Here is a 24,328-nt window from a genome sequence, read left to right as displayed (position 1 = left end):
CTAAATAAAAAGGAGAATAGAACATATCTCCATTTAAGTATGGCATCTGATATGGTTCCATGTGACAGTCCCTTAAAAACAGATTAGATGGAATTTACATAAAATGACTGAACCGGATGAAAAAAACTGAACACAAATGATCAATGATTCAATGTCAAGTTAGGAGAAGATGTTGTCTGATGTTCCTCAGAAGTCTGTTCTGGGTCCAGCACTATTAATACTTTCATTAGGGACTTGGAAGATGGCAACCAGAGCAAGTGAAAAATTCTGATTATATGAAACTGGGATGGAGTGTAGGTAGTTAGGAGAATGAAATTAAAATACTTTATCGATAAACTGAAAAAAAAAGCTAAAATCAATAAAATGAGAGAACTACAGAGAAACACATCTATGAAGGATTAATCAACTGCACAAAAACAGAGCAAAGATACACTGCATATAGGCACGAGACAGCATCTAGTCTAAACTAAACTAAACAAGTCAACAATACAATGCTGTTATAAAAGAGGTTGTATTAATAGCAGTAATAAATGTAAAACATTATTCCACTTTCATGCGCGCTGATTATGGCTGTGGTTCAATTCTAAATACTTTTTAAAAAAGACAAACAAGAGTGTTCAGAAGAAAGTGACATGAAGACTAAATGATTTTGAAAACGGGACCTTTGAGAGGCCACTCACCTAATTAGTGGAGTTGTGCAGGCGTGGGAGAGGGCAGTGGGGTGAGAAGAGGGGGTGGGAGGAATTTGGGATGTGCAGGGCTGCGGCAGCCAGAGAAAGAGGCAACTTTCCCCAGCAGCAGGGCTGTGGCTGCCAGGAGAGAGAGCTCTCCTTCCCAGCCTCAGCTCTGTAGCTGCTGTGGCTGGAGAGAGAGGACATATCCATCACATTAGAAAGGTAAGACTACTGATATTAAAATATGAGTTGTGTGTTTTTATTTGTAGAATAAAAAAATGTTTTTATATAGCACTTTTATCCAAAGCGCTTTACAATAGTTAGCTAATTGGCACAAACAATATTTGAAAAGATCATTAAGTGGTCCACCAAGACCCTCAGCAATTTTCAAGTGATCCGTGGAAAAAAAAAGTTTGAGAACCACAGGGTTAGAAGGATGGTGTAAGATCAGTTGTCATTAGTTCATGGAACACAGGATAAGTAGTGAATTGGACTCACACAGCATGTAAATCACACGTGCTCATGCCCACACAGTGTGGGGGTATAAATTGCACAGTTCTTTCCATATCCTGATCATTATGAGATTTACAGGAGCAAGAAATACCACATCTGAAATTATGTTTTTGCCAAGACCACTAAGATTGTCATCATTCAACAGAAGTGAACTCTATTTGATGGAGGGGAGGGCAGGGAAAGGAAAAAAGCTTCCTGAAATTTACTATGTTTGAGGCATATTCACTTGAAGAGGGAATGCTTTATCACTGAAGTTTCATAAGGCATAACCCTCTTCCCAGATATTAATCTATCATAATTGCCTCACTGGAAAAATTAACTGTTCATAAAAGCTGGTCATTTACCAGTATCCCTGATTTAAAAAAAAAACCCATCTTAATGGGAGGGATAAGTGCCTAGCAAAATAAAAAGCCTTTACAAAAATAACACTGAATATGTGGAATTAAATTCCTGAAATGAAACAAGCTTAGGACACCTCAGTTCAGCCTCAACAGGCCTATGTTCCAAGTCATTTGGCACAAAGTGTAATACTTTTTTGCTCAGGAAATTACACTGAAAGCACAAAGAGACTGAATTCTTCTCTGACCCAGAGGATGGTGTCTCCAGAACAGGGATGGGAACCCACTGCTGAAGTGGAGTGTGTTGTGTGGGGTGAACTCAAGCCTGATCAGAGACTGACTGTCCTCAGACCCCATGAAAGTTAAGGTCTCCAAAGTCAGAATGAGATACAAGATGAGCAATTCCTCTTGCATTCCAAGACAGAGTCTTCGGAGACAGGTAAAAGTCCCTACCCTCCCAGCCTCCTGTGTAACAGTGAACTAGGTGCTCATGACGATGGTCATTGCTGTCTGGTCCTTTTCAGGAAGATTTCATGCATATAATCCCAAAATCTTCCCTGATGAGACTCATTATGGTGAATCATGGTGGTGAGGGCCTCACCCTGATCAAGACTCTGCCAATAATCCTGTAGCCACATCTCCTTCCAGCTGAAACATAGAAGAGGGAAAACACAAGAAGCCATTAGAAAGTGAGGGAATCTGAAGCGGAACCAACATTAAGACTGAATTCCTCTCTCACCTAAGAGGGGACTATGAAGGACAGAGCATGGGGAAGCTCATTATTAAATATTGCAATTATTGAGTCACTGTGCTCTCCCTCAATCAGGGATTCTCAAACTTTCTGTTGGTGACCCCTTTCACACAGCAAGCCTCTGAGTGCAATGCCACCTTATAAATTAAAAACACAAACTATTTTAAGTGCTAAATGTGCCACACATTTTTATTTAAATTGTTATAAGCAGAAAAGTTTTTTTTTTAAAACTAGTTACTGTTTAATACTGGGGTGAGGGAATGAAGAAACGTTGTCAAAGCAGACTCAGTGCCCCATTGCCACCCTTACTTCTGTGCTGCTGCTGGCAGCAGGCGCTGCCTTCAGAGCTCAGTGGCTGGAGAATGGCAGCTGCTGGCTGGGCACCCAGCTCTGAAGGCAGCATAGCCACCAGCAGCAGTGCAGAACTGCAGAAGTAAGGGTGGCAATGCTACACTATGCCACCCTTACTTCTGCGTCACATTTGATCTTTGCACTTGGAGACATGGTTATGGGGGGCAGGGACTAAAGCAAATTTCGGGGTGGCTATAGCTCCTGCAAGCCACCCCTCTTAGAACCGCCATGCCTGTGTGTGTGTCTGTTCAATTATAAATTCCTTTTTTTTCCCCCTCCAACTCAGTGTTCTGATTGGTCTGTGGTTTAATGCAGCTCTTCAGCTGCTGAACAATCAAGCCCTCTAATGTCTCAAGACAACAAATCTGTGCACATGATACTACAATCCCCAAGAATCCCAATTCCTTAAAGTGTTGGTGATAAAAAAATATATATACTTTGTTTAGGAAAAACAATCACTACATTATACGTTTATAATACTTCTGAAGTAAATACAGTACACTGTAACAGAAAAGTGTGTAATTTTCTAAAATGCTAGCTTTAAATTATATATTGTATAGCAATTGTTCTGTTTCATGCAGGTCTTTGAGAACCCCATGTAATAACCACATGACCCCGTTTGAGAACCCCAGCTCTAAATGTATTCAAAGAAACCTGATGGAAATTTACGTAGCAGAAACTACGACACCTTAGCACTGGCTTTGGAACTTGCTTAGATTTTGTGTTTGTGAATTTAGTGCTAGGGTAAGATAGAACATCAACAGCTTTGAAGAATGAAGTCCTCTAATAAAATAAACCCTTTCAAAGAATCCTAACCTGGAACGACCACATCTAGGAGTGTCAAAGTAGCTCTCCATGGCCCATATAGCGATAACTGGAGATGGAGTGAGACCACAACTCTTATCATAGTAAACACTAAACAGCTTTTGGTCATAAGAAGCCTAGGCTGTATTTGAATCAGTAATCAAGAGAGGAAAGGCTTTGAATCCCATCAATCCCTCGAGCCTTCCAGTTACTCAGCTTTTTTTTGGGGGGGGGGGGGCGGGGGGGAGGGCAGAGGAAGGATATACTAAGCTTCTCAAACTTTGGCCACGTCCAGACTAGGGTATTAAAATCGATTTTAGATACGCAACTTCAGCTACGTGAATAACGTAGCTGAAGTCAAATTTCTAAAATGGAGGTACTCACCCGTCCAGACGGCGCGGCATCGATGTCCGCAGCTCTCCGTGTCGATTCCGGAACTCCGTTCGGGTTGATGGAGTTCCGGAATCGATGTAAGTGCGCTCGGGGATTGATACATCACGTCCAGACTAGACGTGATATATCGATCCCCGAGCAATCGATTTTAACCCGCCGATGCCGCGGGTTAGTCTGGACGTGGGCTTTGTCATAGCATGCTCTACATCTTAACAGAAAGTGTGCGTATGGCAGCTCCCTTCCCATTCACAGTAATGTGGAGCACCTCCTCTCCCATTCATATTGTGAGAGTACGCCAAAGCTTCATGTAAGTAGTCACTGAGGTCATTCCACGACTAGCTAAACCTGGCAGGCTCGTGATGATCCCTAACATTCAGTCTCTCATGGAATATGTTCCCTCCTCAGCCAAGCAAGACTATCACAGATTCTGGCCACAAAAACTGAGTGGGATGCCATTTCAAACCTGTCCATATCAGCCACACAGTACTTATTGCTCATCCATGGTGCCAAGCTCATTTGTACCCCCCCCCCCGATGATGAGTACAGCACTTCTGGCACCAATTCTACTAATCACAGGATGAATAAACCTTCAAGCCTGTGTTGCCCAGAAGCAATTCTCATATATATAGTATAAGAGTCCCAAAGGAAGTGTACAGTGTGGTCAGAGAAATGTTCTTTGTGAGCACTGAAATGTGTATGTATATTCTAGACCAATACAATTAGTTTTCCCATTATCAGTAATGCCACTTGAAGCGGAAGGTTTCTGTAGTAAGAGGAGGCCCTAAGATGTAAACCTTGGTATCAGAGGCCTGGTATGAGGCCTAAGGGCTGAACTAAAGTAATGGTCAAGACTTTGCTAACATAAAGCAAAGTGAACCTGTGAGCCAGAGGCAGGCCCTGCTCACAGAAGCTGGCAAGGAAAGGGCTGATGCTACAAGAAGATACGTACCTAAAAGGTACTGAACACTAGAGATCAGAACATTCACATACTTGCACATTCCACACAGATAACAAGGAACAGGCCGACCCATCCCAATGACAGGGGCAAAAGGGTAATATGATGGATAGAGTTGTTTTGATCGAACCAATCTGTACAAGGTGAGAGGCGGCACCTTACTACGTAGAGGGGTTGTACCTTACTGCGTAAAGGGGTTGCACCTCAATACGTCAGGAGTGATGTGTAATTTGTTTGTACCTGTGTATAAGAATGCATCCCTGGGGCGATGTCTTTGTCCGGCCGAGGGGGCAGTGGAAAGTCCCACCACTAACTGAGCCGAGTCCATTGACCGTGGGCACATATTAGTAGTATGCCTTTTACTAGAGTACCAATCTAGGGGAACTATCATTGTGTCCAATACGGCAATAAACCTGGCCGACGTGCCTTCGTACCTTACTAGACTCTGTGGTCACTGGGGGTTCTCTCACGGTCTGCTGCGTCAGCTATCTGCGCAGAGCTGGGGCAGCACACAGAGGGAACACACGCACGCAGCCGAGTGATATCACCAAGGAGAGAGCAGAGCACCATACCGGTAGCATCCGACAACAGTTTCTTCAGAGTATTTCTGGGATCCCTACAGATCTTACCTTTCAGAACTGATCTATAAGCACAGGATTGGGGACAGAGAAGCTTGCTCTTGCAGTTAAACTGCCTCAAATCTCATTAGGAGAAAGCAGCATTCAGATGTGCTGTGAGCCCTCTTCAATCAGTCCAGGTTAGATGTCTTTTGTGGAACTGAATGTGTGTGTGAAATAGAGAACAATAATTTGAAATATTTCCTCCAACCCCTGAGAAGTGGTGGAGGGATAATGGAAAAGGAAGCGTTCTGGGCCGGAATTTTGGGGAAATGAGGTTGGAAGTTAATCAGGTATCAGAGTTAATGTTTCATCCTCTTTCAAAAATGATCCATGGATCATTTTGGTTTATGATTAGGATTAAAGTATATAATTTATATACTTTTCATGGGTAACATCATTTTATCACCAAACAGTGCTAGTAACAGTTCTTCAAGGTCCAAACTGAAGCTGAGACTCAATGAATATCTCATGGGCTTCCTACAGGAATTACAGCCTTGATAAGGACAATCTGGCATTTTTCTTTTTACATCACCATTAACAGTTTTTGAGTGGGGAACATAATAAATTTCACTCTGACCTTCAACTAAAAAGTTTGTGCCCCAGCATGAAGGAACTAGCACTGAACTGTACACATATACGATCTGGAGGATGGCATGGACTGCACTCTCAGCAAGTTTGCAGATGACACTAAACTGGGAGGAGTGGTAGACACGTTGGAGGGTAGGGATAGGATACAGAGGGACCTAGACAAATTAAGAGGATCGGGCCAAAAGAAATCTGATGAGGTTCAACAATGGTAAGCGCAGAGTTCTGCACTTAAGACAGAAGAATCCCATTCACTGTTACAGATTAGGGACCGAATGGCTAGGCAGCAATTCTGCAGAAAAGGACCTAGGGATTAGAGTGGACGAGAAGCTGGATATGAGTCTGCAGTGTGCCCTTGTTTCCAAGAAGGCCAACAACATTTTGGGCAGTATGAGTAGGAGCATTGCCAGCAGATCGAGGAACGTGATCATTCCCCTCTATTCGACACTGGCAGGCTTTGAATGCTGTATATATAGTTAGTAAACAGCTATGTGGACCCAACTGTGCTTTTGTGGTTCCTACTTATTACATATGTAATAAGCAAAAGACAACATACCCTATTTTGTGCCTGTCAGTATGTGTATCAGCCAAAATGATTTTGCTGGCTTGTGACACTGTAGTCAGATTACGAAGCCTCCTAAGACTGTAATTATTAAATTACACAACCATGGAACTAAACTGAAGTTTGGCACAAGACAGTGGCAATTCTGAGTTTCTGTCACTCCATTGATAGCTCTTTACCATTCTTCTCTATTTTGGTGGCAGAGATGGTTAAAGCCCAAATTCTCATCTGTAATCCTGCTGTCACCTCATGGAAGCTGGACTGTATAGCATACAGATATCTTTCTACAGCCAGATGACCAGGAAGCATAGAAGTATTGTGTTGTGTGATCTTACCATTTTCCTCTTGTCTGATGGCCTAGATAGAAGTTATCTGTAAATAATGGGTGAGGGGTCTATTGTTGGTCAGTGAGACACTAAGGGTATGTCTACACTACGAAATTAGGTTGATTTTATAGAAGTTGATTTTATACAGTCTATTGCGTATGTCCACACTAAGCGCATTAAGTTGGCGGAGTGCATCCTCACTACCGTGGCTAGCATCGACTTACAGAGCAGTGCACTGTGGGTAGCTATCCCAAAGTTCCCGCAGTCTCTGCTGCCCATCGGAATACTGGGTTAAGCTCCTAATGCCTGATGGGGCAAAAACTTTGTTGCGGGTGGTTTTGGGTACACGTCATCTCTCCCCCCCGTGAAAGCAACGGCCGACAATCATTTCATGCCTTTTTTCCCGGAGTACCGTCTTCCGGACCCGCTCAGTCCGCTGCCTGCCTGGATGATCAGAACCCCAGGCAGGCAGCAGGCTGACAGACAAAGCCCCAGATCGGCAGCAGGCTGAGCCGCTCAGCCCGCTGCCGGTCTGGGGCTCTGTCTGCTGCCGGTCTGGGGCTCTGTCCGTTGGCTCCTGCCAGCCAGAGTCCTGCTCAGCCGGCAGACCTCGGTGAGGTTGATTAGGGGTGCCTGGACAGACACAGCTATCCTCCTCTTAGTGCGCCGAATGGGAGTGACTCCAGGTCATTCTCTTCTTTAAGTTTCGTCTCATGGAGATTCAGTCCTGCCTGGAATATCATGAGAGCTGGAGGCTTCTGACTCAGGCTGCTCTCCCAGCCGGCATCACCGTGCGGTCACACTTACCCCAGCTTGCCCCTTGCTCCCATGGCTCATGAACCCTAGACAACAGTAAGGAGCAGTTCAGCTTGTGGAATGTCAAATCCAGAACAAAGGATTGCACTCTATGGGCCATGTTAAGATTATTTCTAGATAGCATTTAGTCCCTATAAAAGGCTTCATGAAAATTTTCCCCCACCCCTAACAAAAATGTTAATTTATCAGAGCAGCTGAAAGGGCAAGGAACCTGGGACTATAACTTGGAGAGAGCTTCCATATTATTTAACTCATAATTGATATAATTCAAAGTAAAATTTCACAGCACGGTCTGTTCTAAGACTAAAAATACAGGAGAGGAGTCAGAAAAAGGAACAGTGACCTGTTGCTGCCCGGTTTCAAACCAGGGACATTTCACGTGTGAGGTGAACATGATCACCACTACACTACGGGGCTTTTTTTTTGCCACAGACTTTGCTGAATGCACAGGAATGTTTTCTCTAGCTACAGAAGCTACCTAATGCAATGTCTATATCTATGGCCTTCCTGCTCACAACCACATACCCCGCCCAAGTCTGACACAATGCAGGGTGCATGTGACACAGCAACCTGGCTTGGGCAGGATTGCTAGTGAGGCATGATACTTTTGCCGTTAAGCAAACACAGCAATTCTTTCCTGGCCTTTACCACTGAATGCCTTAATGCATTATGCTGTGCCCTATCAGTGCGGGAGGAGTGCATGAGCTTGGAAAACATGTCATTGTGAGTGCGGGTTTTTTTGCCTTCTAATCTTCAATAACCTCAGGGATGGAGATGATAGGGGAAGTGTAGAAACAATCTGAGGGGACTGCATGGTCACCTGTGCTGCTGAGTTTGCCATGCTGGCCAAACAGGAAATGAAATTCAAAAGTTCCTGGGGCTTTTCCTGTGTACCTGGCTAGTGCATCTGAGTTTAAAGTGCTGTCCCAAGCGGTCACAATGGAGCACTCTGGGATAGCTCGTGGAAGCCAATACCGTCGAATTGCGGCCACACTACCCCAAATTCGACCCAGCAATGTCCATTTCAGCGCTAATCCCCTCGTCGGGGAGGAGTACAGAAATCGATTTTAAGAACCCTTTAAGTCAATAAAAATGGCTTTGTCGTGTGGATGGGTGCAGGGTTAAATTGATCTAACGCTGCTAAATTCGACCTAAACTCTTAGCCCTGGTCCGCACTACGAGACCTGTGTGTAAGAGACCTACAACTTGGAATATGGGGCTACAGTATACACACCCACTCACACTTATGATCCCCCAACAGAACCATACATTACCCTAACTTGCATCCAGAAAATCTGGCACTCTCACCATGCCTATTCAGTAGCAACTGTTACTTGCCTAAATTAAATCTCTTCTGCCACCTGCTGCTCAAGATGTCACCCTAACAAACAAGAAAAAAAGACCACCACCAAGGAAAGTAGTGAGTACTCATTCTATCTTCCACAGCTTCTCTTGGCAGCTGTTTATAATGGGGGAGTGAATCTTTCTACTAATAAAAAGCATTCCAAAAGCCCCTCAAAACAACCAACAGAAGATAAAATTGTTTTAAAGCTTTTGGGGGCTCCTTTACTCAGGAGTTTGCTTTTGCAATTGGTCCATACATGGATCACTTGTGGTATTCTGAAAACAATAATGAAAAGGATATTAAATTTAAAATGAGATTTTTTTTGTGTGCAATAACCTTCATAAGGAATTATTATGACCTCAAGGTGAAATTTTGGGGGAGGGGAGACAGGACAGGGAGAAAGACAGTTGTTAACATTTAATTTGGCCACTTTTAGTAGTATTCAAATGTAGACAAACAGGTTCTTTTGAACAGTTAAGAAATTTCAAACACTTCTTTTCAAACACGTCTGTTAGTCTATAAGGTGCCACAGGATTCTTTGCTGCTTAAACACTTCTTTGACACTTGGATAATTTAAATGCTTCTTTTTAAAATGTCAGACTTGCCTAAGACAACAAATACCTCTGACATGTTAAGAAACTATTTTATAAACAAGATTATAGAGTTCTTCCTAGGGAGTGAGGAGTCTGATATGTGAATCAATCATTCTGTTTTGTTACATTAACAGTTTATACAGTGGAACTGGCAACAGCACATGGAAATTTTCAGCAGCAGGTCATGGTTCAAGTACAACCAATGTCTGCAGTGGCTGAAAGGTTTTACTATATGATGGCTGATAGTTCACATCAAATGGATTGGGTAGACTCAGACCATTTCCTAAGGGGCAGGTGTCTACAACACAAATATCATCATGACAAATGCCTATCTGACCTCTATTAGCCATCTTAGCAGAGATACAAAGGACTAAATGGACTGTGAAAATTTAAATGTTTCTCAAGACTAGAAGTGGTTGCTTCAGAACAGAACTGAGGTACATCGCTGGTAAAGTGGAGAGAAGCTTACACTGCCTCTGCCCATCCTGAATCTGGCCTGTGGACAGAAGACTCCAGCCGTTAGAACTGTCAGTCCAGTATCTTTCATCAGCATTGTGCAAAAGCAGGGACAGAGCCCACTCATCCTATTCTGAGAGTCAATCCCTTCTGAACAATTGAGACTAAGAACTGAGGTTCTAAATAGATATTAAAGATCTTATTGTACTTTATGTAAGAGCAGGAATTTGTCCCAATGTCAAACACAATTTAGGATGGGATTTTTTCCAAAGTGCTCAGAGTTGGCATAACTGCTCCAACTGAAGTAAGGGGGAATTTTATTAGTGTCTTCAATAGGAACAGAGTTAGGCCAACACAGAGTACATTTGGAAATCACTCTCTTAATGCAATAATAATCTTTTGTACCAAGTTACATAACATATTTCATCCAAGGACCTCAAAGTGCTTTGGAAAAGTGGGTAGGTACTGTTATCGTCATTTTACAGATAGCTTGATGTGCAGAAAGGTTAAATGACTTTACTGAGGTCACAGCGCTTTTCAGTGGCAGAGTCAGGAACAGAATCCAGCTCTCTCAATCTCTTGCGAGCAAAATTTTTGGCATGGGGGCCACATCAGGTTTCATAAATTGTATGGAAGGCCGGTTAGGGGAGGGGGTCATGACCCAGCCCTCATCTCCTATCTGCCCCCGGGACCGCTGTCCCATCCAACCCCCCCCCCCCCCCCCGAGACCCCTGCCCCATCCAACCACCCTTTCTTCCTGTCCCCTGACTGCCCCTTTCCGCCCCATCCAACCCCCTCTCTTTCCTGACTGCCCCCCCAGGACCTCTGCCCCCATTCAAACCTGTTTCCCCCCCAATTCCTATTGACACCCCTGCTCCTGACCACCACCCAAACTCCCCTTCCCTCTATCCAACCCCACCACCCCCCGCCTCCTTACTGCACTGCCTGGAGTACTGGTGGCTGGCGGAGCTACAGCCACACCGCCCGGCTGGAGACAGGCCACGCCACCGCCACCACGCAGCTCAGAGCACCGGGTCAGGGCGGGCTCTGCAACTGCACTGCCCCAGGAGCTCACAGCCCCACTGCCCAGTCCACTGCACTGGCGGCGCAGCGAGCTGAGGCTGCGGGGGAGGACAGACAGCAGGGGAGGAGCTGGGGCTAGCCTCCGGGGCCAGGAGCTCGGGGGCCAAGCAGGATAGTCCCACGGGCCTGATGTGGCCCACAGACCATAGTTTGCCCACCCGTGCTTTAACCACTAACCAATGCTCTCTACAAATTCCGTCCACCCCCTTTTAACCACATGGCTGTACACAGCATACATGACTCCTGCTCTCACTTAAGGGCTGTCATACATTTCAGCGCTGCTCTACATATGTAGTTTCAGAAGCATTCTGGAATCCTTCAGGATGAAAAGTATTATTCAAACCTGTATTAACTGGGCTTTTGCAAAATGATTTTGTAAAAACAACATTCATACAATACCTGTCTCCTGCAAAGAGATCCTCAATGTTTCCAAAGCCAGGGGCTGGCATAGGGCATCCCATGTGTGTGAACTGAGCTATGTGGGGTTCAGGAGCTGGCACTTTCCCATGAGATTTCTTATGATCCCGTTCACTAGCGACTCGGATGTTCTCCCTGTCACAGACGAAACACTCAAAGCCATTCAGGTAATTGGGCAAAGTCATGTCATTCACTCCCCACTCACGCCTCTCCATGTTCTCCAGCAGAAACTGGTTTGTAATGCCTCCTGGCTTCTTATACTCTAGGTATTTCAAATACTCCTCTCCATTCCTGTCCAGGAAGTCAAGGAACTGTGCAAGCTCTTGGGGACTTTGGAAATCATCCACGAGGATGATGGAGTGGTCATCAGGCATCCAGTCCCGCACAGATGGGGAGCCTCGGTATACAGGGATGGCACCCAAATGCATTGGACGCCACAGCTTCTCGGTCATGTAGTCATTGCATATAGCATTCTCCATGGCAAGATGAAACTTGTACCTGGAGATAAAGGTCATGAATTCAGAATCCTCTGTTGTGGCTGTAGAAGTGTCCCTCAGCCTCTCACTGGGAAGCTCTCGGTTATTCAGGCATTTACCATAGGAGTCTACCTAAAATAGTAATAATCATCTTTACAAAAGAAATTTCTCTATTTTAAACTTATTCTCAGTGGAGAGTTCCCTTCTCTCTTATTTTCAGTGCACAGATTCCTTCTGACCATTTCCTAAGAATCCGAGCTTGGCCTCTCACGCCAACATCTTCCTTCTCAACAAGTGGAGTCAGCCAAAAAATTCTAACACATCTAATATTCATTGGGGAATGTTTACATTTCAAACCTCCTTCCTCTTCCAAGCACTCAATTCCTTTCCCAACAGGTTAAGAGGAATTTCCCAAGTCAATTGCAGCTCCTTGTATCCAGCAGCAGAATTGTGCTCTAGATGTTTAATCATAGCTAACAGACATCCCTCCCTCACCAACTCCTCTTTTACATTGCTCACTACATAAACACATTGACAGGTTTCAGAGGGGTAGCCGTTAATCTGTATCAGCAAAAACAACGAGGAGTCCTTGTAGCACCTTAGAGACTAACAAATTTATTTGGGCATAAGCTTTCATGGGCTATAACCCACTTCATCAGACGCATGGAGAGGAAAATACAGTAGGCAGGTATAAATACACAGCACATGAAAAGCATTAGAGGGAAAATTATTTTTTGTAGTGACCAGTCACTCTCAGTCTTTATTCAGGCCTAATTTGATGGTGTCAAGTTGGCAAATTAATTCCAGTTCTGCAGTTTCTTGTTGAAGTCTGTTTTTGAAGGTTTTTTTGTTGAAGAATTGCCACTTTTAAGTCTGTTATTGAGTGTCCAGGGAGACTGAAGTGCTCTCCTTCTGGTTTTTGAATGTCACAGTTCTTGAAGTCTGATTTGTGTCCATTTATTTGTTTGCATATAGACTGTCTGGTTTGTCCAATGTACATAGCAGAGGGGTATTGCTGGCACATGAGGTCATATTGGTAGATGTGCTGGGTCACTACAAAAAATAAATTTTCCTCTGTTGATATTCACCCCTTCTCGTCAACTGTTGGAAATGGCCCACACGCACCCTAATTGAATTGACCTCCTTAGCACTGACCGCCCACTTGGTAAGGCAACTGCCATCTTTTCATGTGCTGCGTATTTATACCTGCCTACTGTATTTTCCACTCCATGCATCTGATGAAGTAGGTTATAGCACACGAAAGCTTATGCCCAAGTAAATGTGTTAGTCTCTAAGGTGCCACAAGGACTTGTTTTTGCTGATACAGACTAACATGGCTACCCCTCCGAAACCTGTCACTATGTTTATGTAGTGGGGCAATGCAGAACAGGAGTGGGGGGGAGAGTGAGGCTCATTTTTTCTGTGATTTTTTCTTAAAATAATACTGACACAGCACTTCACAAATACTGTACAGACATCAGTTAATCCATATCAGTCTGTAACCCACTAACCCCCCTTTTTTATCCTATGACTGCAGGGGTGTTAATGAGGCACTCCACCTTTAAGATCCCTTAGAATATGTGCAAACTACATATGCTAAACCATCTGTTCCACCTTGTATTTAGCTGTGCCTGTGACACTAATACCTTTCCCACACTTGAAGAGCTCTGTGTAGCTCAGATAGGTTGTCTATCTCATCAACAGAACTTGGTCCAAAAGTTGGTCTCTGATCTCCTGTGACTGGCAGAGTTACAACACTGCATACAGCCTCAAAAACTGAGTTAACAGCAGGTCTTTGGTCTACGATACAAGATGTAACCCTGTCCCAACAGAGTTGTTAGTAATTCTATAACTGAACAAGTGCTGAACGTTATTTCTCCTTGTTTACAAGTACAGCTAAACTGTATTCAACTAACATGATTGCTAGCAAGAGGTTCAAACATTATTTAATCTCCTAGGGCAGCCCTGATTTTGACAATAAGACAAATAGTTATACCCTCAGGCTAGTCCTCAGTGTGCTTCCCTTCCCATTACAACCCAATTGCCTCATCAGGATGAGGCCAGATATGGGATGCTCAAAGCCCCCTAGGCTAGACCCGTTTTCATCAGCCTGATGGTCTAGATTGATCCCCCTCTTGTCAACCAGGTTACTAACTCACCCTTACTCAGTCCCCACAGCCATAGTTATCAGCCCCTCTTGGGTCTCCAGTGCTTGACCTGTCACGAAAGAGGTGCTGGAGCTAAAGCAATTTTTACACATTCGTAACTTGTGCAGCAAGCTCAGAGGTGCCAGGGCTATGAACGGCCAAGCCTAGAGATATCGGGGCTCAAATTAAGCATAGCGTGTCTGCCGCACTGCTCTCCCTGCCTTCCCCCAGGAGCCCGAGCAGTTACCTGGATGTGCTTCATGAGCTCCCGCACGTATCTGTCCCTGTCGGAGGGGACATCGCAGTGGGACTGCATGTACAGCACCGGGGCATAGCCCTGCTTTCGCCACCGCTCCTTCTCCGCCAGCGGCAGGGCGGCCCGGCGCAGGTAGGCCAGGCTGGGCAGCCACTGCAGGGTCAGCGGATAGTCCGACTCCCTCCGGAAGGTGGCGGTGTAGTTGAAGAGGCCGATGCCGGGCCGGTGGGAGAGCAGGTAGTTGTTCATGGGGGACTCCTCGTGGAACAGCGCCCAGGTCTGGTGGGGCAGGCGCGGCAGCGGGGCCTCGTAGGCCCGGAAGTCGGTCCCGTAGAAGATAAGGGCCTTGGTGCGCTGGTGCCGCGCCACGCGCCGGCGCCGGGTCACCAGGCAGGAGTGGCGCGCGCAGTCGATGCGCTCCGTGTCCCCCGGTAAGTGCGGGAAGAGGCCCGGGCTCCACCACAGCAGGATGGGCAGCTCCCGGTTGCGGCGGGTGTCGCCGTTCCCAGGGCCCCGGTACGAGGCCGCTACCACGGCCCCGAACTCCACCGGGGGCAGGCCCGTGCTGGGCTGGAAAGGGGAGCGGCCGAGGGGTTCGGGCGGCTCCTCCGCGGGCTCCCACTCTCCAGCTGCGAGCGGCCCGGCCCCCGCGGCCAGCACCGCCAGCGCCAAGCTCGCTGCAAGGCAGCGGGGCCGGGACACCCGGCCTTGCCCGCTGCCCGGAACGCCCATTGCCGGCAGCTCCGCGCGGGCACCGCCTAGCCCCGTCCCGGTCCCTCCGCAAGTCCCTCCCGCTCCAGCCCCGCCCTGTGCTGTGGCAAGAGTTGCCAACTGTCCAATCACACACACCCAAACACCCTTGCCCCGCCCCCCCAGTGCCCCGCCCCCCTTTCAGCGCTAGCTCTTCCTGCACCTTCTCTCATTTTCACCAGGCTGGAACAAGTGGTTGGGGTACAAGCGGGGGTGCAAGTTCAGGGAGGGGGTTGGAGTCCTAGTCCAAGAGAGGGCTCAGGACTCGGGCAAGGAGTTGGGGTGCCGGCTCCAGGCAGGTGGCGCTCACCTGGGGTGGCTCCTGGTCAGCGATGCAGCAGGGCAAAGGCAGGCTCCCGTGCCTGCCCTGGCCCCACACCGCTCCCAAAAGCAGAGGGCCCCCGTCCACTACTGCTACCTACAGGCACCGCCCCCACAGCTCCCATTGGCCACAGTTCCTGACCAAGAGGAGCTGCGGAGCTGGGGCTCAAGGTGGGGGCAGTACACAGAGACTCCCTGCCTCCCCTGCCCCAGGGATGTGTGGGCTGCTTCCAGGAGCACTGTGGGGTCAGGGTAGGCAGGGAGCCTTACTTAGCCCCGCTGGACTTTTAGCAGCCTAAAACCTCCCAGTTTGGCTTCTGTAGCCTGTGGGAGATGGAGACTCTCAGCAAAACTGGAAGGGTTGGCAACCTTAGCTATGGTGCCTGCTTGGGCATTAGGGGCAGCCCCACCTTGGTGCCCATCCCTCCCTCCCTCCTATCCATGCACAGCTTGTCAGTGCTGCATTCAGCAGGTCAGTTGAGCCATCGCTCCCTGAACAGCCTGCCACCCACACTGCCCTGGCACACCAGAGCTGAGGGATGGTCCCTAGCCCCCACACAGCCCCCACAGGATAAGCCCAGCTGGGCCATGAGAAGCTGGATGTAGGCTTCCCCCCCAAATACAGCAGGAGAGATGGGATCCCCCTATAGCCCAGCACAGGCAACATACTGGTGCCATTCACTCAGCAGCCAGGGACAAATTGCCCATGCCAGTGCCATGACACTAGAAAGCCAGCTAGCCCCAACCCAGCCTGCATGCTCAATGGATCTCATGCCAGGCAGTGATAGCAGGGCTCACGCCAGCAAGGAAAAAGCAGTAGTCTGGCCAAGGCCATCCATCGTCAAGATCTCTAGCCTACAGGCACACAGCACTGTAGTGTTCACATAGTGTGTGGCTAGTGTAGTCCCTGTATCACTCACATCCATCCCCATCTGGAAAAAGAGTATAGCAGAAATTGAGGTGGTTCATGACAAAACCAACTGGAGTCAAAGAGACTCTTGCATGAACGTACAGGGTTGGTCCTAGGCTATAAAAGAGACACTATGCGCAAGGTAATCTCCTTTAGATACAAGCGTTTGAGATACACCAAGCTCTTCTTCAGGTGTGGGGAAGGAAATCTGAGCCCTGGTCTATACTATAAATTTATGTCAGTATAAGTATGTCACTCAGTGGTATGGAAAATCCACACCCTTGAGTAGCTCACCTGCTAAACCTAACTCCTGGTTTAGATAGCATGTCCCGTCAACATAACGATCACCTCTCAGGGAGGCAGAGTACTCATACCCACAGGAGCAGCTCTTCCACTGGCATAGGTAGCATCCTCACCAAGCACTATTGTGGGCAATAAGGGTTAGATGGTTATGCAAAAGGGACCATTAAGGGTTAGCAGGCAAGTGTGTGGTACAAATTGTTGTAATGAGTCATGAAACCAGTGTTTCAAATGTTGGCTCATGGGGTAACTCCCACAAAGATATCTGCAAAAATGTTATAATTTGTCATATATGTTAATCTTCTTTACATGTTTGTATCACCTTTGTGTTATGAGTTACAGATATGTATGTCTGTTTTTCAAACTTGTGCTAAGCTTCTGGGTGACACCCCAGACAGTTTGGCATCAGCACTGCCTAGCCTGATTCATGTTCCATTAAGGACCATCAGCTATACAACTGACCCATTGAGAGAAGGCAGATACACCTTATGATTCAGCAAGGCATGCAGGGACATATCTATGGCCAGAACTCTAAGACTTCCAAGCCATGTGCAGGGCAGCTTGTGTTTGAAACAAAGGAAGCACAGGCAGCATGGCAAGAGACTATAAAAGGCTGCAGCATCTTCTCCATTTGGTCTTCAATCCTGCTTCTGAACTTTGGAGGAACTGTGCTTGAAACTGAAGCTCTGAACAAAGGACTAAACAACCCATCCAAGCTGGGATATTTGTACTCCAGAGACTAGATTGTTTTAAATCAGCAGTAATCCCATCAAGCCTGACACAAGCCTGAACTAAGAACTTTGCAATTGTTGTATGTATTTGATTCAATTTCACCAATTTTAACTCTCATCTATATTTCTTTTTATGAAGAAACCTTTTTAGATTCTAAAGGATTGGCAACAGCCTGATTTGTGGGTAAGATCTGACTGGTATATTGACCTGAGTCTGGGGCTTGGTCCTTTGGGATAAGGAGAACCTTTTTTCTTTTATTGGGGTATTCATTTTTGTAATCATTCATCCCCATAAGGAGTGGCGCTGGTGGTGATACTAGGAAACTGGAGTGCCTGCGGGAATTGCTTGTATGACTTCGCGTTAGCCAGTGGAGTGAAACCCAAGTCCTCTCTGTTTGTCTGGTTTGGTGTGTCTTAGCAGTGAAGGAACCCCAGCCTTGGGCTGTGACTTCCCTGCTCTAAGCAATTTGTCCTAAATTGGTACTCTCAGTAGCATCTCAGCAAGGGCCGCTTTGTTACACAGGGTTTCATAGACCAGGATGCCATGAGAAGCTTCTTTCAAACAACAAAAGCTATATATGGGCCAAGCTCCAAAGGCCCACCCCTTTACGTTCCCAGGATGGCTCCACCCTCAAGAACAATGCAGCCATTAAACAATGCTGGAAGGAGCACTTTGAGAGCCTACTAAACTGTGAATCCACAGTCTCTGAAGACATCATCAAGTTTATTCCACAACGTTCAGCAATGGAACACCTTGCTGATCCTTCATCTTCTGAGGAAGTTTGGCATGCCATCATCCAGACAAAAAAAATCACAAGACACCAGGCCCAGACAGCATCCTCAATGAGGTTTTTAAAGCTGGTGGAACAGTGCTTCAGCACAAACTTTGCAGGTCTAGATTTTGTTGAGGAGTTGGCAAAGAAATTCCACCTGACTTTAAGAATGCCAATATTGTTACAATATTCAAGAAAGGTGACAAATCTGTGTGTGGGAACTACAGGAGAGATCCTTGCCCAAATCCTATTAAACCATCTCTTCCCGCTTGCCAAAGAACTCCTCCCTGAGTGGCTTTAGGCCGTTCTGAGGCACAACCGACATGATCTTCGTGGCATGACAGATTCAGAAGTGCAGAGAGCAACACTAGGAACAGTTCATGACATTCATTGACCTAACCAAAGCCTTTGACTCTATCAATCTTGACGCCCTATGAAAGGTGCTGTCTAGGTTTGGCTATCCACTGAAATTCATTTCCATCGATGGGATGACCACCACCACTCTGTGCAACGGCTCAGAAACCAAAACCATTCATCATTCACATTGATGTCAAGCAGGGCTGTGTCATTGCTCCAACACTCTTCTCCATTTACCTTGCCATGATCCTGATTCTCATCCATGACTGCCTTCCTGACAGAATCAGGATCGAGTATCGTATGGATGGCCAACTCCTCAATCTGCGACGTCTCCAAACAAAATCTAAGATCATGAGAACTGGCATCAGTGACCTTCAGTATGCAGATGACGGAGTCATTCTTGCACACACAGAGGCCAACTTGCAAAGCACCCTAAATCTTTTTGCAGATGCCTATCATAGCCTGGGTCTCTCTCTCAACATCGGGAAAATCAAAGTACTTCACCAGCCCTCACCTGCACAAACTACTCTTTGTACTCCACAAATCACCATCAGTGGAGAACCCCTGGAAAATATGGACCATTTCCCATACGTAGGCAGCCACGTCTCCCAAACAGCCAGCACTGACACAGAAATCGAATACAGGATCCACTGTGCCAGCACAGCCTTTGGAAGACTACTCAAATGAGTCTTCAATGATAGGGATTTGCAAATGGGCACCAAGATCTTGGTTTACAAGGCAGTTGTCATCCCCATCCTTCTTTATGGGTGTGAGACCTAGGTAACCTACAGAAGACGTTCCAAGCAGCTGGAGTGGTTCCAGTAGTGCTGCTTCAGGAGGATTCTCAGGATCAGCTGGGAAGACAGACACAATAACATCAGCATTCTCTCTGCAGCCAACATCAGCAGTGTAGAAGCACAGGTCATGAAACACCAACTTTGCTGCGCTGGCCACTATGTACATGTGCCTGACACTCGCCTCCCGAAGCAAATAATCTTCTCAGTTAAGTCAGGGAAGAAGAACTCTCGGAGAGCAGTGGAAGCACTTTGAAGACATATGGAAAGTACACCTTAAATAGGGAGGCATCAACCCAACAAATTGGGAGGACTTAGCATGGAACAGAACACAGTGGCACCACACCATACACCAAGCCAGAGTTCACTTTGAGGAGAACAGATGTGCTGATGAGACAGAGAAGCCACAAAAGAGGAAAGAGAGGGCACAACACTCCAGCCAATAACTATGTCTCCTCTAAGATTACACCTGCCATTTCTGCAGGAAAATCTGCAGGGCACGAATTGGGCTCCTCAGCCACCTAAAAACCCATCAATGAACCTGCCTTGGCAGACATAATCCTCACATCAAGGGATAGCCAAAGGTTTTTAGTATCTAACAGCACTATGAATTTGAATTCCCATTCTTACCTTTCGAAGGCATTGTGCAGAGTTCCTTTGAGGACAAATATTGAAAGATCAGATATGAAGTGATCACTTTGTGAAAAGTGTTTGCCTACAGGTAATACGTTTTGTCTTTTATCATTTTTGTGAGTTTATTATCTTACCTACTTTGTCTCTGAAAATAGATGGACTGTTTAGAAAGGAGACTAATAAAATGAGGGGATATGTCCAAGGGTAAAATAAAAAGACTGGTACAGAGAACAGCCAATCAGATCCTCTTTTTTTGATCTCTGATAGTACAAGAACAATTTAATAGCTTATTACAAAAATCTGTAACCCACAAACCTCTTTTTCTCCCCCTTCCCTTTCCCCCCATGACAGAAGAGGTGTTAACAGGCCATTTCAGCTTGAATGGTACCTTGACATGTGTTAACTACTTATGCTAAACAATCTGTTCCACCTTGTATTTAGCCGTGACATACATTTCCCAGACCTGAGGAAGAGCACTATGTAGCTCAAAAGTTTGTCTCTCTCACCACCAGAAGTTGGTCCAATGAAAGATATTACCTCACCCACCTTGTCTCTCTAATTTAAAGGCAACACATTTTTGACCAATTTAAAAAAAACCCACAATACCTTATCATTGAGGCCAGAAGTTTAGTGGGATTCACTAAAGATTAGATGTTTTTATTGTTAACATCCACACTTACATAGGAGCAGCTGAAATTGTATAAAGGGTGTAATGCTCATTTTTCAGGGTATACATCAACCCCTGTCTCAGGATAAGAAACTTCATCTGCTAGCAGTGGATTCCATAATTGTTTCGTACACTTTCTTCTGAAGCAGCTGGTACTGACTGCTGTTAGAAGATAATGGATTAGAGCAGTGACACTCAGACTGAGGCTCGCAAGCCGTAATCGGCTCTTTAATGTGTCTCCTGCAGCTCTTTGCAGCACATGATATAAAACACGGATATAATTATCCAGTCTAAGTTATTAACCAATCAGGATGCTTTTACTATGTTATTAACATACTATAGTTGATAAAATAATACTTGGTCATTTTTCTGTGAGAAAAATTTATATATATAAAATACAAACTAAATATTTCCCCTATCCTACTGTTTAAATATGAATATATAGTACTATAATAAATGAAACAATGAATTCACACACCTGTGGCTCTTCTGGGTAATGTAGATCACTAATTTGGCTCCTGAACCACTGAGATCTGAGTATCACTGGGCTAGAGGGTCTGACACAGAGGAAAACAAATTGTTACATTATAACAAAGAAAACAAACAATGCTACTATGGTCAGAGGTCCACAACTTTCTCAAATGCTTTGCTAAAGTTGAGATTGGTTTGATAGAGTATTACGGTATGGCTACACTTGCAGCTGTGCAACGCTGGGAGTTAAACCTGCCTTCATACAGCTGAGCAGGGAAAGTGCTGCAGTCTGTCCACACTGACAGCTGCCAGTGCACTCGTGTCCACATCTGTGGCACTTGCAGCGGCATTAGGAGCAGAGCATTATGGGCAGCTATCCCACAGAGCACCTCTTCCCATTCTGGTGCTGTGGGTTGTGGGAAGGGGGTGGGGGGCGAGGCATTCTGGGTCCTGTCCCGACTCCCCGTGATGCATCGCTTCGCATCCCAGAAATCTCTGTGTTTCCATCCACATTTGGCATCATCTTTCAATGCCATCTTTCAACGGTTTCTGTGTTCCGTTTCAGTCTGTGGGAAATGGAGTCCGAACTGCTGAGGAGTATGCTGACAAGTCTTGCCAGCACGTCACGTTTGGCAGTTGAGCTATTCTTTAAGATCCAAAGTGACAGTGAAGAGTCTGACGATGATATTGAGTCATGTACGACACAAAATTGCTTATGGCATTCACGGACATGTTCAGCACCGTGGAACCCCGCTTTTGGGCTCGGGAAACAAGCACTGAGTGGTGGGATCACATCATCATGCAAGTCTGGGATGATGAGCAGTGGCTGCAGAACTTTCGGATGAGAAAAGCTACTTTCATGGGACTGTGTGAGGAGCTCGCCCCACCCTGCGGCGCAAGAACACGAGATTGAGAACTGCCCTGCCGGTGGAGAAGCGGATGGCTATGGCAATCTGGAAGCTGGCAACTCCAGACAGCTACCGATCAGTCGCGAACCAATTTGGAGTGGGAAATTTGACCGTTGGAATCATGTTGATGCAAGTTTGCAGAGCCATTAATCGCATCCTGCTCAGAAGAATAGTTTTTCTGGGTAACGTGCAGGACATTGTGGCTGCCTTTGAACAAATGGGTTTCCCTAACTGTGGAGGTGTGATAGATGGGATGCATATTCCTATTCTGGCTCCACCCCACCTAGCATCTGAGTACATTAATCGGAAGGGGTTTTTCTCTATGGTTCTCCAGGCGCTTGTGGATCATCGTGGGCGTTTTATTGACATTAACGCAGGCTGTCCCGGAAAGGTGCATGATGCACGCATCTTTCGGCACACTGGCTTGTTCAGTAAGCTGCAGGCCGAGACTTTTTTCCCAGAGCGGAAGATCACAGTAGGGGAAGTTGAAATGCCCATTGTGAACCTTGGAGACCCAGCTTACCCGTTAATGCCGTGGCTCATGAAACCCTACACAGGGAGCCTTGACAGCAGCAAAGAACCATTCAACTACAGGCTGAGTGTGCTTTTGGCCGTTTAAAGGGCTGCTGGCGATCTCTGTATGGGAAGCTGGACTTGGCCGAACACAGCATCTCTGCGGTTATAGCCATGTGCTATACCTCCATAATATTTGTGAAGGGAAGGGTGAAAGCTTCAGTCAGGCATGGACCTCCAAGATTCAACACCTGGAGGCTGAATTTGCACAGCCAGAGAGCAGGGCTATTAGAGGGGCCCAGTGCAGGGATGCAAGGATTAGGGATGCCTTGAGGGAGCAATTTGAGGCTGAAAACCAGCAGTAATATCTGGTGCCCTGCACAGGAGTGAAGTGCAGTGGTTACAATGTTAGTAGGAATCTGTGTTTGCTAAGCTGATTTGCAGTGCCTGTTTCTTTCCTGGGCTAAGGTATCTTTTACTTTATGTAATAATAAAGAAATGTTTTCAAAGCCAAAGAATCCATTTATTTAAAAAAGAATTCATGTACTGAAAAGAAACAACTTCTTGGGAATCAGAAAGGGCAAGGGGGTGGGGTGGGGAACAGTACAATCACAGATTTGCGTATGTCCTGTCTGCTGTGCTGTGCAATGAGTGCTGACTTCAGGATGGCTATACTGCATGGTGATGGGGGTTGAGTGCAGAGGGTAAGGGTCGTAGTTTTCAGGGCTGGGTGGTGAAGATACAGGTGTTGGAAGCAGCTGGTGGTGGTAAGAACCCGGATGCTGGGGAAAAGTGGGTTGGAGGTGACATGGGGGCACAAGAGAAAGAGTTTTGGGACAAGGCCTGCAAGGGGGGATGGGCGCGGTACTGTTCCGCCTGCATGGCTACAAGTGGCTGGATAAAGTCCACTTGGTGCTCCATGATGCTTATTAGCCAAGCTGTGCTTTGCTGCCTGTGCTCCGCCGCCGGTGCACTGCGTTTTCCTGGCAGATCCTACTTTCGCTCTCCCTCCACTCCTGTGCTTTTTGATTCTCTTTAAGAGATCGATGCATCATTTTTTGCAGCATCTCTTCTTTGCTTTTTCGCTGCCTCTTCCTGAGTCTTTGCAGTCTCTCAGCTGGTGATAACATGGACTGCTTAGATCTCAAGACTGCATCTGTAAAGGTAAAATGCAACACTTAATAGAGGCAGCATTGTTTATACCATACAGAGTAATGATTCCCCCCCACTCAAGGATGGCGCACGCAGTCTACACAATAGCATAATTTTCCCATCCCAAAGAGTGCACATAACCCACGGGAGCCCCAAAATGGTGAGTAAGGGGGATTGATTGTTTCATGGCTGTAGTGCCCTCTGGGTTTCATTTCACAGCTGTACTGTCGTCTGGCTTTCTTTGCCTTGGGGAGAGCCAACAGCTGCAGGGAGCACCTACACTGAACACTGTCCCAACATTTTCCATAGGAGTTCGTCCTGGAAGATATTGCACTGCTGAGGGTGACCTGGGAAGCAAGGGAGGATCTTCTACTGCAATGCAGCTTCTGCTCTGGCCCATATGCATATTGCCTGTGTGCAGCAATGGTCCCCCTGCCCCTTGCAGCACAGTGGCATGGACACGTTAACCTGACTGGGACAAGGACCACAGTGGCTCTCCCAAGAAACCTGCGCAAGTGCATTGCCCACGTTCTAGAGACTTTTAAAGAGATTACCGAGGCCCATTACCATGATGTGAGACCACATCA

At 46.4% G+C, this 24,328-nt stretch overlaps 1 protein-coding gene across 2 annotated transcripts; it reads right to left on the bottom strand.

Moving 5' to 3' along the window:
• Positions 1–911: 911 nt before the first annotated feature.
• FUT11 (fucosyltransferase 11) lies at positions 912–15,225 on the bottom strand. 2 transcript variants are annotated; one of them, XM_050960200.1, is made up of 4 exons: positions 14,453–15,225; positions 11,565–12,190; positions 7,680–7,714; positions 2,011–2,173 (listed from the first exon to the last, which is right to left on the bottom strand). In XM_050960200.1, the coding sequence occupies exons 1-4, from the start codon at positions 15,191–15,193 to the stop codon at positions 2,106–2,108; spliced, it is 1,470 nt and encodes a 489-aa protein (XP_050816157.1). In that variant the 5' UTR covers positions 15,194–15,225; the 3' UTR covers positions 2,011–2,105. The 2 variants fall into 2 exon arrangements, with proteins under 2 accessions (XP_050816156.1, XP_050816157.1); XM_050960199.1 differs by lacking the exon at positions 7,680–7,714 and having other exon boundaries at positions 912–2,173.
• Positions 15,226–24,328: the final 9,103 nt, after the last annotated feature.

The sequence above is a fragment of the Gopherus flavomarginatus genome, chromosome 6 (genome assembly GCF_025201925.1).
Source record: "Gopherus flavomarginatus isolate rGopFla2 chromosome 6, rGopFla2.mat.asm, whole genome shotgun sequence".
Taxonomy (NCBI): Eukaryota; Metazoa; Chordata; order Testudines; family Testudinidae; genus Gopherus; species Gopherus flavomarginatus.
This window is presented reverse-complemented; position numbering and strand designations above follow the sequence as displayed.

Coding starts and splice junctions, on each gene's coding strand:
- FUT11 (XM_050960199.1), bottom strand. CDS start 15,193: ATGGGCGTTCCGGGCAGCGGGCAAGGCCGGGTGTCCCGGCCCCGCTGC. Junction 12,191..14,452: donor AGCTCATGAAGCACATCCAG/GTAACTGCTCGG, acceptor TTACTATTTTAG/GTAGACTCCTATGGTAAATG. Junction 2,174..11,564: donor GATCTCTTTGCAGGAGACAG/GTATTGTATGAA, acceptor TCTATGTTTCAG/CTGGAAGGAGATGTGGCTAC.